Source organism: Scophthalmus maximus, chromosome 10 (genome assembly GCF_022379125.1).
Source record: "Scophthalmus maximus strain ysfricsl-2021 chromosome 10, ASM2237912v1, whole genome shotgun sequence".
NCBI classification, from domain to species: Eukaryota; Metazoa; Chordata; class Actinopteri; order Pleuronectiformes; family Scophthalmidae; genus Scophthalmus; species Scophthalmus maximus.
The window spans coordinates 8,763,416-8,775,816 of record NC_061524.1 but is presented as its reverse complement, the minus strand read 5'-3'; the positions used below and the strand labels follow the sequence as shown (position 1 = coordinate 8,775,816).

General features: G+C 45.0%; 1 protein-coding gene across 2 annotated transcripts; it reads left to right on the top strand.

Annotated features, from left to right (window-relative positions):
- The first annotated feature begins 5,392 nt into the window (after positions 1 to 5,392).
- On the top strand, positions 5,393 to 12,095 carry cdc42ep3 (CDC42 effector protein (Rho GTPase binding) 3). 2 transcript variants are annotated; one of them, XM_035606753.2, is made up of 2 exons: positions 5,393 to 6,077; positions 10,261 to 12,095. In XM_035606753.2, the coding sequence occupies exon 2, from the start codon at positions 10,492 to 10,494 to the stop codon at positions 11,563 to 11,565; it is 1,074 nt and encodes a 357-aa protein (XP_035462646.1). In that variant the 5' UTR covers positions 5,393 to 6,077; positions 10,261 to 10,491; the 3' UTR covers positions 11,566 to 12,095. The 2 variants fall into 2 exon arrangements, with proteins under 2 accessions (XP_035462646.1, XP_035462647.1); XM_035606754.2 differs by lacking the exon at positions 5,393 to 6,077 and adding an exon at positions 6,546 to 6,699.
- Positions 12,096 to 12,401: the final 306 nt, after the last annotated feature.

The following is a 12,401-nucleotide window of genomic DNA, read 5'->3' as shown; positions in this document are numbered from 1 at the left end:
CAGATGTTACGAAGTGCAGTCGCGTTCCTGGAAATGAAACCACGCATACTTGTATCTAAAGCTGATGAAAGGCCGCCAATACACACTTACTCTGATAATGTACAGTGCCGCATAACACTCTCAGTAATCATAACACTTACTATTATTATTGGCATTATCAGTTCCGCAAAATTAAATCAAAGGCATGGCTTTCTGTCAGTCTCTTCTCTTTTGCCGATGCTTTCCATAAAGTGCCAGTTACAAGGAGAAAAAAAAAGAGAAGCTTCAACCGTGGAATGTTATTTACTGAACAAGCAGATAAGACCTTTATAAACCAAACTCGACACATGGATTCCCAGTGGACATCCAAGTAGGCATGAAGAAAAAACAGGAAGTAACCATTCCATCAGATTGGAGGTAACCCAACAACGAAAGGTTTCAACAGAGGTCACCCTCCCTCCCACAGTTGTCATGCAATGATCATAAATTATATTCCTCAAAAATAGAACTGAGCAGCTATTCAACCAGTATCTCAAGTGTATCTCACACGGAACGCAGAATATGTTTTCCTGTTCCCCCTTGTGACCCATCGCATGACACCGCATGAAAACGTCACTATTCTTTGATAATGATAATCAAACATCTGTTTACTCACATTATTCTCTCACTTGTAAAGCCCTTATATAACCACCGCTCTGTACATACAGCAAATTCCAACCTGAAGCATGTTCCAGAGCATGAAACATGTTTCTAATGAGGAACAGACCCTGCCAGGGGCCGAAGTATAAATCTGCTAAGGACACTGAATGTACTGTACACAGTGTGTCTGACATCCTATCTAAAGATCTCCACCAGCACAACATGAGACATCAATGAGCGCCACTGGTGATTACTGTTTATCTCCCTCCCAGTTGGTGATGTGAACACAGGTTCAGGCCTCCAGCTGAACTCCGCTTGACTCGAGCTGGTGCCCCGCTCACCCGTCTATGATATGGGCGAGGGCATCCTGCCAATTCTCATGGACATAATAGTGCTCTGGTTGTGGACGGAGCAGGATATAGGCTGGTGGAAATGGACAACCGCAAGCTTGATCGCAAGAGGGTGGTCGGTGGCACAGCTACTGGAATTCCAGTGGGAAGACTCCCTTTACTTACCAAGCGATGCATCACTTGCTCCCTTTTCCAAGGATACAAGCCAGACATCGACACCCCTGCAGCGGAAGTGGTCAGATTTTGTCAAGGTTGAGGAAAAACCTCCCCTCGGATACTCCTACACTATCATCAGTCTGAGACGTTTAATGCATTCCAGGAGTCTTTTGTGTAACATTAGGTAAAATGTACGTGTCGTACACTTTCCCTCAAAATGTGTCCTCACTTTGCTGCAATCATTTGCGGTTTATACATGGAAATCACATTACTTGTATAGATGCATAACAGCAATAATAGAGCAGCAAACAACGTTATTGAATGTTGGCAAGTTTTTTCCATTAACAAAACGAAGAGATGCGCCCAAAGTACAGTTCTAATGCAGCGTGACTGTGGCTGCACTGCTTTCTTGTTTTTTGAAGCTGTCAGTGGTGAAAGCGTTGAAGTTGATACAGTATCTGTTCCATATTTGTGATGACTTCTTCCAGTTTGACTGTTTAAAGCAGCGATGGTGCTCAAAGGGGCAGTGAAAGACTCTGTGAACATAAAATAAAGAAGTTACGGCAAATATGTGTTAACAAACAGTTGCCTAGAAGCACGCAAAGAAACATTAGCATTAAGTTGGATTCATATTTCTGGATATAAGTATAATATTAATGCTGCTTTGTCTTCATCAGCTCTGGAGGAAGATTTCTTACTCTTTGGCATCTTTATCAGCTGGTCATGAACATTTTCAGTGTACCATTGGTTGCTGGGTTGGTAATGTACATTGGTTTAACAGCCTATTTGTTAAAAGCAGCTGCCTGCTGCAGTGAGGACTGGGCTTGATGGAAGCATTGCAACTGAACCAACACATTAAAGCTGCAAGCCAATGAGCTGAAAGATGCTGAAAAGCTTTGTAGGGCGGAGATTGACTGTGACGACCAGTGACAAATGCCTGATTGTTGATCACAACAAGCATCTCCTTTCATGGCAGGCACAGTCATTTGACCCATTATCACAAAAAATTAGTGACTGGTGCAACTTTAAATTGGCAAATGTTTTCCAGAAAGAAGCTTTTGCTCTCTGATTTAACTTCTGACCGCTAAATCTTGACCTCTTGCTGTCCTTACTCTTGAACTCCACCTCTCACCTATCGCCAAGTTTTGCTCCGTTGCTAAAATAGAAACAAAAGCCGAGGTGCTACCTCTGGCGTGTGTGGTCTGCTTTAATTCAGGATGGTGCATCGCCCACACGCACACACAGAAAAACATTTGGGATACGGCCACAGAGCAAGACAGTGTTTAGACTACCCACACCCCTTCCTGCACATCTCTTGCACTCAGAACATTGGCCAGTGCCCTCCGCGTCGGGTCCCTCCCTGTGTGCTGCCTGTGGGGCTGAGAACATTGTGAAATGTTTACTGTCAAGTTGAAAATGAATGTACAGTGAAACAGTACAACCCCGAGAGAAAGCTTTGATAAGAATGTAAGTAGGGCAGTTGTAGACGAGGCTGTCAACATGCGGCGTCAGGTCTCCAGCTGCTCACAATGTATATTGAATACGTGCGCTGGACATTTTATTCATTACAGTGTTTTTTAAACACTGTGGTAAATGTCGACAAAATGCCATTTGAACCCTCTGCCGGGAGTCGTAGGGAGTAATGCCGCTGTTATACCTACATACATCTTTATTATTCTAGGCCTGTTCCCTTTGGAAGCAAACTACTTCAGTGCCCTACTCAGATTTAATCATAAAAAGGAGAACCCAACTTGGCCCTCAAAAGAAATGGCTGATACAGTATACATCTCTCACGGCTGCAATTATTATTGCGTCCACGATATATTTTTCCATATCCTCTCTCTGTCTTCTTATGCTGGTCACATGATAGATGGGTTAAACGATGTTAGCACCAGGGAAATTTCCAGCAGTTTCGAATAACAGCTGAAGCAGCAGCCTTTTATAAAAGACAAGTCTATAGTAGTGTTTCATACAGTATCCCTCACCTCAATCACTCGGCCTCCTCCACACAACAAGTGATAATGATGTAGCTTGCTACATAATGGGTGTGAACGCGTGTGTTAGCAGCGGGAGGAGGAATGGTGGAGTCGTGCGGTGGATGTGTCAACGGAGTGCGGTGTTAACACGAGATTAAAATGAAGTCTGTGAGACAAGAGAAAGTCGTCAAACTTACTGCGGATGCATGTTATACCTCACGAGTTGTATGGAAGCATTACATACTGTATATGTTGATGGCTGAGTACGCTTCTTTAATTCCTGTGTTTGGTTGATTCACTTCAGTAGACAAGGACGGGCTTGTTTACCTGACCTCGGATCAGTGCGTGCTGTGTCAGTTGGGGAAAGGTGACCTCAGTGGAACAGTTTAGACAGGACAACTAAACACTTTAGAGAAACCTCACTTAGAAAGCTCTCCTTGTGTACGGGGCAAAGCCACTGGTCAAAGCAGGCCAAGACAAATTAGTCCTGAACTGGAATACATTTTTTTGAAGACTAATTCCTCCAACAACACAACCCAAACACAACTTGTGATGGAAAAACAAAAATAAGATGACAAGCGAAGTCCTGGCAAGCACTGTGTATGAAACAGAATACACCATACAGTAAGGCTTTATGCTGATGGTGAGACAATATTTCAAAATAGTGGAGGGGTAAAAGGAAACTTTCCAAAACACAGCAGAAGTGGCCTCGCCAAGGAAACTGAAGTAGTAGTTAGCATTTGCTAACTAACATTTGCAAGTGTAGACATTATGAACGATTAAAGTGAATAAAGCCCTATTCACAAAAGGATGTTGTCACTGTTTATGATCCCTATTTGATATCTGGGGCGAGTTTGTGGGCTCTGCAGGAACATGGATCTCTGTGGGAGGGAAGCACTCCCTTGGTCATGGACTTTGGCCTTGTTGCAGGCTAACAGTGGCACGTGTTTTTTTTCCTGCCATGTGAATAAGTTAATTAATTAATTAATTAGACATTTATAAAGTCATTATCTTGACCTTACATACTTTCGACTTGTCATGCCTTGACAGAAGTTAATCGCTAAGTTAATTTCCCATCTCTACAACTCAGCAATTAATCTTGTAGTGGGGAATTACTTAGTTTCCCTTTAGAGCGGCAGCTCTGGATTTCCCCCGGGTTTAATGTTCTTCTTAAATGAGAAGACAGTGTTGTGTGTTCTACTTTAAGATCATGTGCCGGCCACATGGATGCCGCGATGACATCACCCCAGGGCAACACGACAACACATCGCTAAAAGGGCTTCATTCACAACTGCTGTTTAACTGCTACTAAATAACGCCTGTGCAGGCTAAATAGAAGGTGTCTGGGCAACTGTAAGCCATCCACAAACAGACACAACCCCGCACGCATTTACAAAGCATTATATATGGCGAGTTATTACAGTGGAGCATCCATCACTTGCAATACAAAAGTAGAGAGACGGGGATTTAGCAGAATGAGTTCACCAGGCCAAATTAACCAGGGAGGAGGAATGAGAATCTGTTGTGTTTGCAGAAGGATGTGTCGCTTCATATTCTGTACAAGACAGGATTATTCTTAAAGTGCTGCTTCGGCTTGTGACGACACGTATTCACCCTTTTTTTCTTAATCGCAGACACACACAGACACACTGATCGAGCCACACGCGCCCCTCCCCCACATCTATCTTCTTTCCCCTTCTGTAACACACTGTATGAGCAGCTCACACACACACCTCAACTCTGCTTTCCTCAACCTCTTTGGGGGTTAAACTACACAGCAATGTGTGACATCACCTCTGAGCTGCACCGGTTACCAAGGCGATGTTTTTTTTAATTCTGTACAAGAATAGAATCGAGAAAAAAGGGGATCCACTGGCAAGGTTCGCCATGTCCTTGACTCAAGGGCATCAGGTTATAACCCTAACACACACACACACACACACACACACACACAAACGTACACACACACACGGTCTTGGCTATGCTTTTAAAATCCTATCAGAGAGAGGAAGGTTGACAGTGTGAGGACGTCTGTTTCGTCTACAGCTAACCTCATGTCCTCTGCATGTGCTGCAGTGCTGCAGTATCCTGCAGTAATTAGTCCGTTCATACAGTGCCGCCTCAGAATGCTGCAACTTTGGAAAATGCACCATGCACAAAATGAATGAAAGGAGTTTGGAAAATAATTGGACGGTATGTTTGTGCATGTGTGATAGACAGATAAGGACAGAGGGGAGAGGTTTAAATGAGACACAGGCAGAGTCCAGTCAAGTGTGCGTCGGCTGCAGGCTGCATTGACAGAAAAGCTCTTATCAGATGTGGGCAGTCGCAAAGTCAGACAGGGGAGGGCAGGAGCACATACGTGCCCTATGGAGCAGGGAGTCCGCCAGACATCCCATGAGGCATCTGCCTGTCTCCGCACACAGTGCTGATTTCTTCGGGCTGCAAGACCGGAGCTTGTGTTCATTCATCACCACAGCTCCACCAAGGAACAGGAAGCGAGGAGGATCCTCAAACACCACAGAGCTGCTTCAAAAAAAAAATCTGAGCTCTGGTTAGGAGAGAGGACAGACAGCACAGGTGCCGCTAGAGAGAGAGAGAGAGAGAGAGAGAGAGAAAGAGAGACAGAGAGAGAGAGAGAGACAGAGAGAGAGAGAGAAAGAGGCAGAGGAAGAAGAGGGGGAGTGCTGGGAGGTGTAGGAGGAGACTTGACTTGCTTCAGAGGGGAATAGGAGCCGGAGAGCAATTCCAAAACAGCTGTCCGGCAGACGTCCCAGTCAACAGAAGTGTAGCCCCGAGGCAGAGACAGGAGGCAGGGCAGTGTCAACAAGCCACAGGAGCAGCACAGCAGCCACTGAACGAACACACACTCTCACATACAAACACAAACACACACATCAACCTGGGGCTGCAGCATTCAGGAGAACACCAGTGATACGTGGGAAGGAATCAAGATCTGCCCATCGGAATAACTGAGGTGAGTTACAAATGGGAACATGTTTCATTTCACTCTCTTTTGGTGCAGTTGTCTGAATTAGATGGGATAAGGCTGCTGCAGTAAACCTGCTGTCATGTGAAGTGTGTGGGTTTTTTATCAGTCTTCGTGAATGTGCAGAATGGGATATCGCTTAGTAACTGTGAAATGTGTGGAACGTGCATTGGTAACTTGTGCTTTTATGGGAATGCTTGTCCAGCTCTCATACGTGTAACACAAGAGCTGAACTGTTTCAGAGCAACATGATATCCTCCCTACTTTCCAAGAGAGACATTTTTAGTCCAGCTACACACTAAAGGCATGTTCCTCTGAAATGCAGAGTTGGCTTCGCCTTTATCTCTCGAGGGGAGCACATTTGGAGGAGGATTTAAGGGGAAACTGGGAGGAAGGGATTATTTCTTTTTTGTCAGTATGTGTTGACATTCCCTTCATGTTTCATGTGCTTGGATTTCGGCTTCGTGTCCATCCCTGCCAAGGATAACTCTGGCAAGTGCTGGCCAAACCATGCTTGTGGGTGGCACAAGGGGAACAAGAACGAAGGACAGAATAAATACTCCACCCTGCTATTCACCCTAGTCCCGGCACCACCAACAGGCCCCCGAAAGTAAGGCCTTTGCCTATAATTGAGGGGTTTTTTTATGTAACAAAAAGCTCAGTCTATTCTTCAAGCTACTATTACCCTCTGTGGTATGAACTTTTACTTTTTATAGCAGCCCCAAATAGAGGGTCTTCCTGCTATTTAAAGAATTGACAGGAATCAAGGCCCCGATTAGATGTTTGACTTGTATCTGGAAACTTCTATGGAAATGCTCTGCAGAAACAGGAAGTTGTCTCTTACACGCTGATGATGTTACACTGACCACAACTACTACAGGGTTGCAGAGCAGAATGCTATTTTTTCAACAGCACTGATGTGAAATGTCAGCACAGTAATTCCATCACGGGAGGATGATTTAGCGGATGCACGGTTTCTATTTTAAAGAATGGTGAAGTCATATGCAGGTCATATCTTGAACAGCTGCTCCTCTGAGCCTCTCTCTCTATGGGTCCCTCATCACCAGCTCTGGATCAGCTCAGCAGCTCATACTGAAGCATCATCAAACTGTAGAATTTGTTTAGACTACAGTGGGGTTACACTGCCTCTAAGAATATACTGGCCCAGTTTCATCACACGTGACTTTTATCTGTCCAGAAATACCCAGACAAATCACGAGCCATTAGTTTAATTACCAGATACCAACCCCACATTTATCTGTCCCCACACTCAAACTTTCATCACCTCGCTCCTTCTGCTGCCCCCTCGCTAATAACTAACCCTCAAAGCACGAACCGATGAGGCAAAGCTCCGTTTTTAAAGAGGCTGGAGTGGCTCCAGATCACTTCATGCCCAGACAGATAGCTGTTGCTGACCCAATGACAGTGACTTTATCCTGCAACTCCCAATATGACTGGGAGGCTGCTCTGTAAAGCCATTTTAAAAGGAACGTAGATCCCCACTTCCCCAGAGGTGTAAATGAAACCTGCGACCGCATTCTGCAGTGGCGTCGCCGCGGGGCTTGGACCGGTCAACACGTGCTGTGGCATCCTTTTTTTTTGGAGCAGTTCCAAAAGGGGGGTGCAAATCTGGCTTGAGATATACCAGAATACACCTGCTCAACTTTTAACAGCCTGCAGAGACACAAATGGATTCATTGCTGCTGGTGAGCAGGCCATTAAAGCCCTGAGCTCTTGTAATCAATTCATTTCCTCTTTGGCCAACACAAGCTTAGCTAACATTGCCAAGACTTAAGAGATTCTTAACGTACACTCAAATCAATACTTATTTACTCAATCTTTCATTAAATCAACCCTCATACTGTTTTTGCAGCAGATCCCTAAGAGACCAACATGTGGAAATTTTTTTCCTCATACTTTGCTGGTGGCCTCTGGAATTCCAGTCATGTTGGCCATATAGTCCAGCAGAACAGCGAGCGTGAAGGTCAGACCTTCATGCTTTCACCATGCCAGCTGACTTCTCAGGGGCCACAAGTGTTGACCTTGGGTAGGATGCACAGCAGATGTCCCCCTGTGAGAGTTGAAAGAGTTGAATTGCTCATCTGCCAGAGGATTTCCTATAAGTTCTGTCCATACTATTGATTTCATCCAGCATTATCATCTATTATAATGCATGGGCTGTGTGTTTTCCTCTCGCAGACGGTCCACACAGACCAGACAGATGTTATAGCGTCATTAGGGCAGACTAATAATCAATAGGTATGTTGTATTAGAAGTGTTGCGGCCAGAAGTGCAGCAGTGACCTTCTATTCTTCGGAGCAGTCAAACAAAAGTTAATAATATATATAATATAATATAATATAGATGTGTGCACTCTAAGCCCACGGGAAGCAGCTTTTGGCTTGGAGGTGCATTCGTTTCACTTCCCATCCAAGCCCAATTTCCCACTGCAGTGAACATCACCTGTCAAGGTCAGTAAAGGACTGAGGAGCAGTCGAAAGGGAGAGATGCTTAAAAACAAGTGGGAGGAAGAGAAATGCAGAGGGGAAAAGAAAGAATATTTTGCCTTGCAACCCCCCTCCCTTCATCAAACACTGCAGCACTCCTCTTCGCCTTCCCCCTTCCCCTTTCTCTTCCTCACAGTTAACAAACAAACATGCTCTCCTCCGCACACATAGCATACATTCAAAACTGCTATCTCTCACGAGTTCAGTCAGGCACCTCTCACAAACATTGACACTCACCAGCACTCAGACACATGAGGACCCTCGATGAGCGGTGCTGCCGTTCAACACACTCACACATGCTCTGCATCCCTTGGTGTTTGTCATGGCTATAATAACGTCCTAAATGTAATTTCTGGCTGGCAGGTTTATCTCGTAATACCCCCCCCCCCCCAAATGAGAAGATGTCATCCTATGCTCCTCATCATTGTGGTGACATTTTTTTCAATTCCATGTTGAAGATGGTGCGGTGGTCTCCAGGCTGCCATTTGGATTCAAATATGCAGCAAGTGTCTGTCTCTCTGGTTCCACACTAATGTGCCTGCAGAATAACCGCAGCCTTCTTCAAGTGTCTCTGATAAGGTTGACACAGTTTGTCTCTGTGGGCTCGGCTGCAGAAGGAATGTGGATGTTTTCTCACTGAAACCTTTTTATTTTCTACTCTTTTTTTTTTGGTGGGGGGTGGACTTGACCGCCCAGGCACTTCTGTGCAACGGTGCACTCAGACGGTCACTGCTGACAGACCTTTCATAAGTAAATATGTCTATAAATGGGCAAGCTCTCTCCTCACTGGGGCTCTCCCCCACCCCAACCCCCCATCACACACACACTGTCAACTCCCTTCCTCCCTGTTTTTTCCCTTTCTACTTGGTTGCTACGTCATTTATAACGGTCAAACCAATTCGCTCCTCTTTTACATCCTAAACGAATGGGGCTGCCACTGTGATGACATTCTCAGTTGAGATGGCAGCATTTAATCAGGCACCCTTCTTTCTTTTACCAAATCCAATACACCCTTAATAATGTTGACCCATCCTGATGTATTGTGCGACCTAGCTTGTACCTCAGCACTTCAGAGCCTTCTGCCCATCAAAGCCAAATCAATTCATAATCCACATCAACTTCTTTCTTAGGATCTACTTGCTCTATAACCCCTTCACTCTTTCTCTCTCACAAAATCCCCCTAAACCCCTTAAACCCCTCTTTTCCCCCCCTGGTCCATCTCCCTCTATCTCTGTGCGTGTCTGAGCGGTAGCTCACTTCTGAAACAAGCTGCACTGCTCTGATCCGACTAAATTCCCCCTTTGCTTCTCCTTTCCCAATCTGCGGTCCAGCTGTTCCACATTAGCACATACAGAACTGTGGAGGCCAACGGAGGCTCATGTTTGGAAATGTGAACAGAGCAGCAAAAAGCCTTAGACCTAGGCCTCATCCTCCTCTAGCTTCTAAGTTTGCCAGATGCATGAAAAGGATGAGGATGTTATTTTTCCTGCAAGATCCAGAGTTTATGTCTGGGAGGGTGACAGTATTTCTTTTTTCAGAAAGGCAGGACCAGAGTTTTGTACCAGTAGCAGCACTCATCAAAGGAACCTTTTCTGGAAAACCTGACAATGAGTCCATGTTTCGGAAGAAATGCTGACATACTCTCTGTTTGTCTCTGATTTCAGGAACGTGACCCATTTGACCTCTCTACACCAGACATCACAAGCTCTGCTTGCATTCCCGTTTCCTGATTGATGCTGCAATTGCTGCAATTATTTTTGGAGTCGTGTTTGGCCGGCATATAACTGAGAATGTAACCGGAGCTTCGCCCTTCGGGAACTGTAACATCCAGAACTTATAGAGCACTTCCGACTATTCTATTCTGCACAACCAAGCTCTTTACTACAATTACAGCAATGCCAGCAAAAGCGCCCATATACCTGAAACCCAACAATAGTAAGAAGGGGAAAAAATGTCGCCTCAGAGATATGTTGTCCCCAGATATGATTAGTCCACCACTCGGGGACTTTCGCCACACAATCCACATTGGCAGGGGCGGTGAGAGAGATGCCTTCGGAGACATGTCCTTCCTTCAGGGGAAGTATGAGCTCCTACCAGGGAAGGGAGATGTTCACCCTCAGTATGGCATCCAAAGTGAGTTCCTGCGAGCAAACAGCACAGGTGATGCATCATTTGCCGAGACTCCCTCTCCAGTACTCAAGAATGCCATCTCCCTCCCAACTATTGGTGGCTGCCAGGCCCTCACCCTTCCCATGATCTCCTCCACTGTGTTCTCCATGCCCCCGGAGCCATTGGAGGACATAATGGGGCCTGCAGCTCCCATGAAAGCCGACAGCGCTGAGGAGGTAGAGATCCTGCAGATGGATGCTTTGTTGCGCTCTATGGATGTCTTCAGTAGTGAGCCTTCGTCTCCCTCTGCAGATATCCAGTCAAAGCCTGATGTCCTCTTGGATCTGCTGGAAAACAGAGATAGGTCCACATCTAAGGCAGTTGCCAAAGCCAACAAAATAAACAAGAGCGAAAGCAGATTTGATAAGACATCCTCTTATTATATCAATGGCCACAGCAACAGCATCTACAAAGCTAACGGAAGCCTCAACAGCACCACAAGCAGTGACAGCTTTGACAGCTTAAGTGGTAAAGGGGACTTCCAGAGCAAGATCTACAATGGTAGCACAAGCCTCAGTGGCAACTGCAATGGTTATGGACACTTTAACAATGCCATTACACTGGGCTTCAAGCAGGAGCTCTCAAAGTGCAACAGAGAGTGGGTGGATAGGGACAGTGGCGTGGAGGAGGGCCGCATCTGTGATTTTGATTTTGCGTTTTCCAAGGAAAAAAGCACATCGCAGGATTCCCTCACCCAGATCACGGGGTCACTCCTCTCGCTGGAACTTGATCTGGGCCCATCCATCCTGGACGATGTGCTGAACATAATGGATAAACCCGCAGTAAAGAGCAGGCCTTGAGCTGTGGTGAGGCCCCAGGAGGAGAAAGGGAATTTTTAAACTATAGCCATGATGAGAGAAAGACTCACAAAGCAATCAAAATGGTGTCTGGATATATCATTTAGATGAAAATGAGCTACAATAGACAGAGCCGCTTATGTTTTTATTGTCAAAACACATAACTATTCTAGCTTCTATGGAGTGTTAAATCTTTATTAATTGGGTTACCATGCCATCCGCATGTTTAGGATGCATGTGATAGTGAGTTACAGCTAAAACACAGCCATTGTGCCTTTGATTTTATTTTACTGTAAAAATGCTTCAAGGTTTGTTTTATGTTGACTTTCACGGTGTAACTTTGAGGACCTTTGCTTTTTTTACCCCCTCAGACTCTCTATGAACATATAGCATTGTGTGAATTTAAACGTGTTTAACAAAGCACTATTTTGATTGTCACATAGTTCATTTGCCACATGACTATTTCAAACAAAAGAACACTATGCATATTTGTGTTTTTAAAATTGTAACACGAATAAATTAATTTTGTGCGATTCTGGCTAATTTCTTGTGCATACGCCAGAACTGAGAGTTAAGTCCAGAAATGATTAAACACGATAACTCCAAGTAACGCTGAAATATAGTAATAATTCTGGGAAGAGTTGAGGCACAAGTGAGTAAAAACAAACAATAAAAGAGACAGAGGAAAGAAGGAGAAAAGAGCTACAGATTGACAGAAAGGACAGAGAGGATTTATTTTCTCGCCTCTGACATTCCTTACATTCTGTTTCCCTGCCCTGCAGTGGGAGCAACTGATGGGTCTTCATCTGCCCAACCAGGCGCCTGCTCCATTTGTTTGC

Bases quoted from the DNA above. Each gene is read 5' to 3' on its own strand.
- cdc42ep3 (XM_035606753.2), top strand. From the start codon at position 10,492: ATGCCAGCAAAAGCGCCCATATACCTGAAACCCAACAATAGTAAGAAG.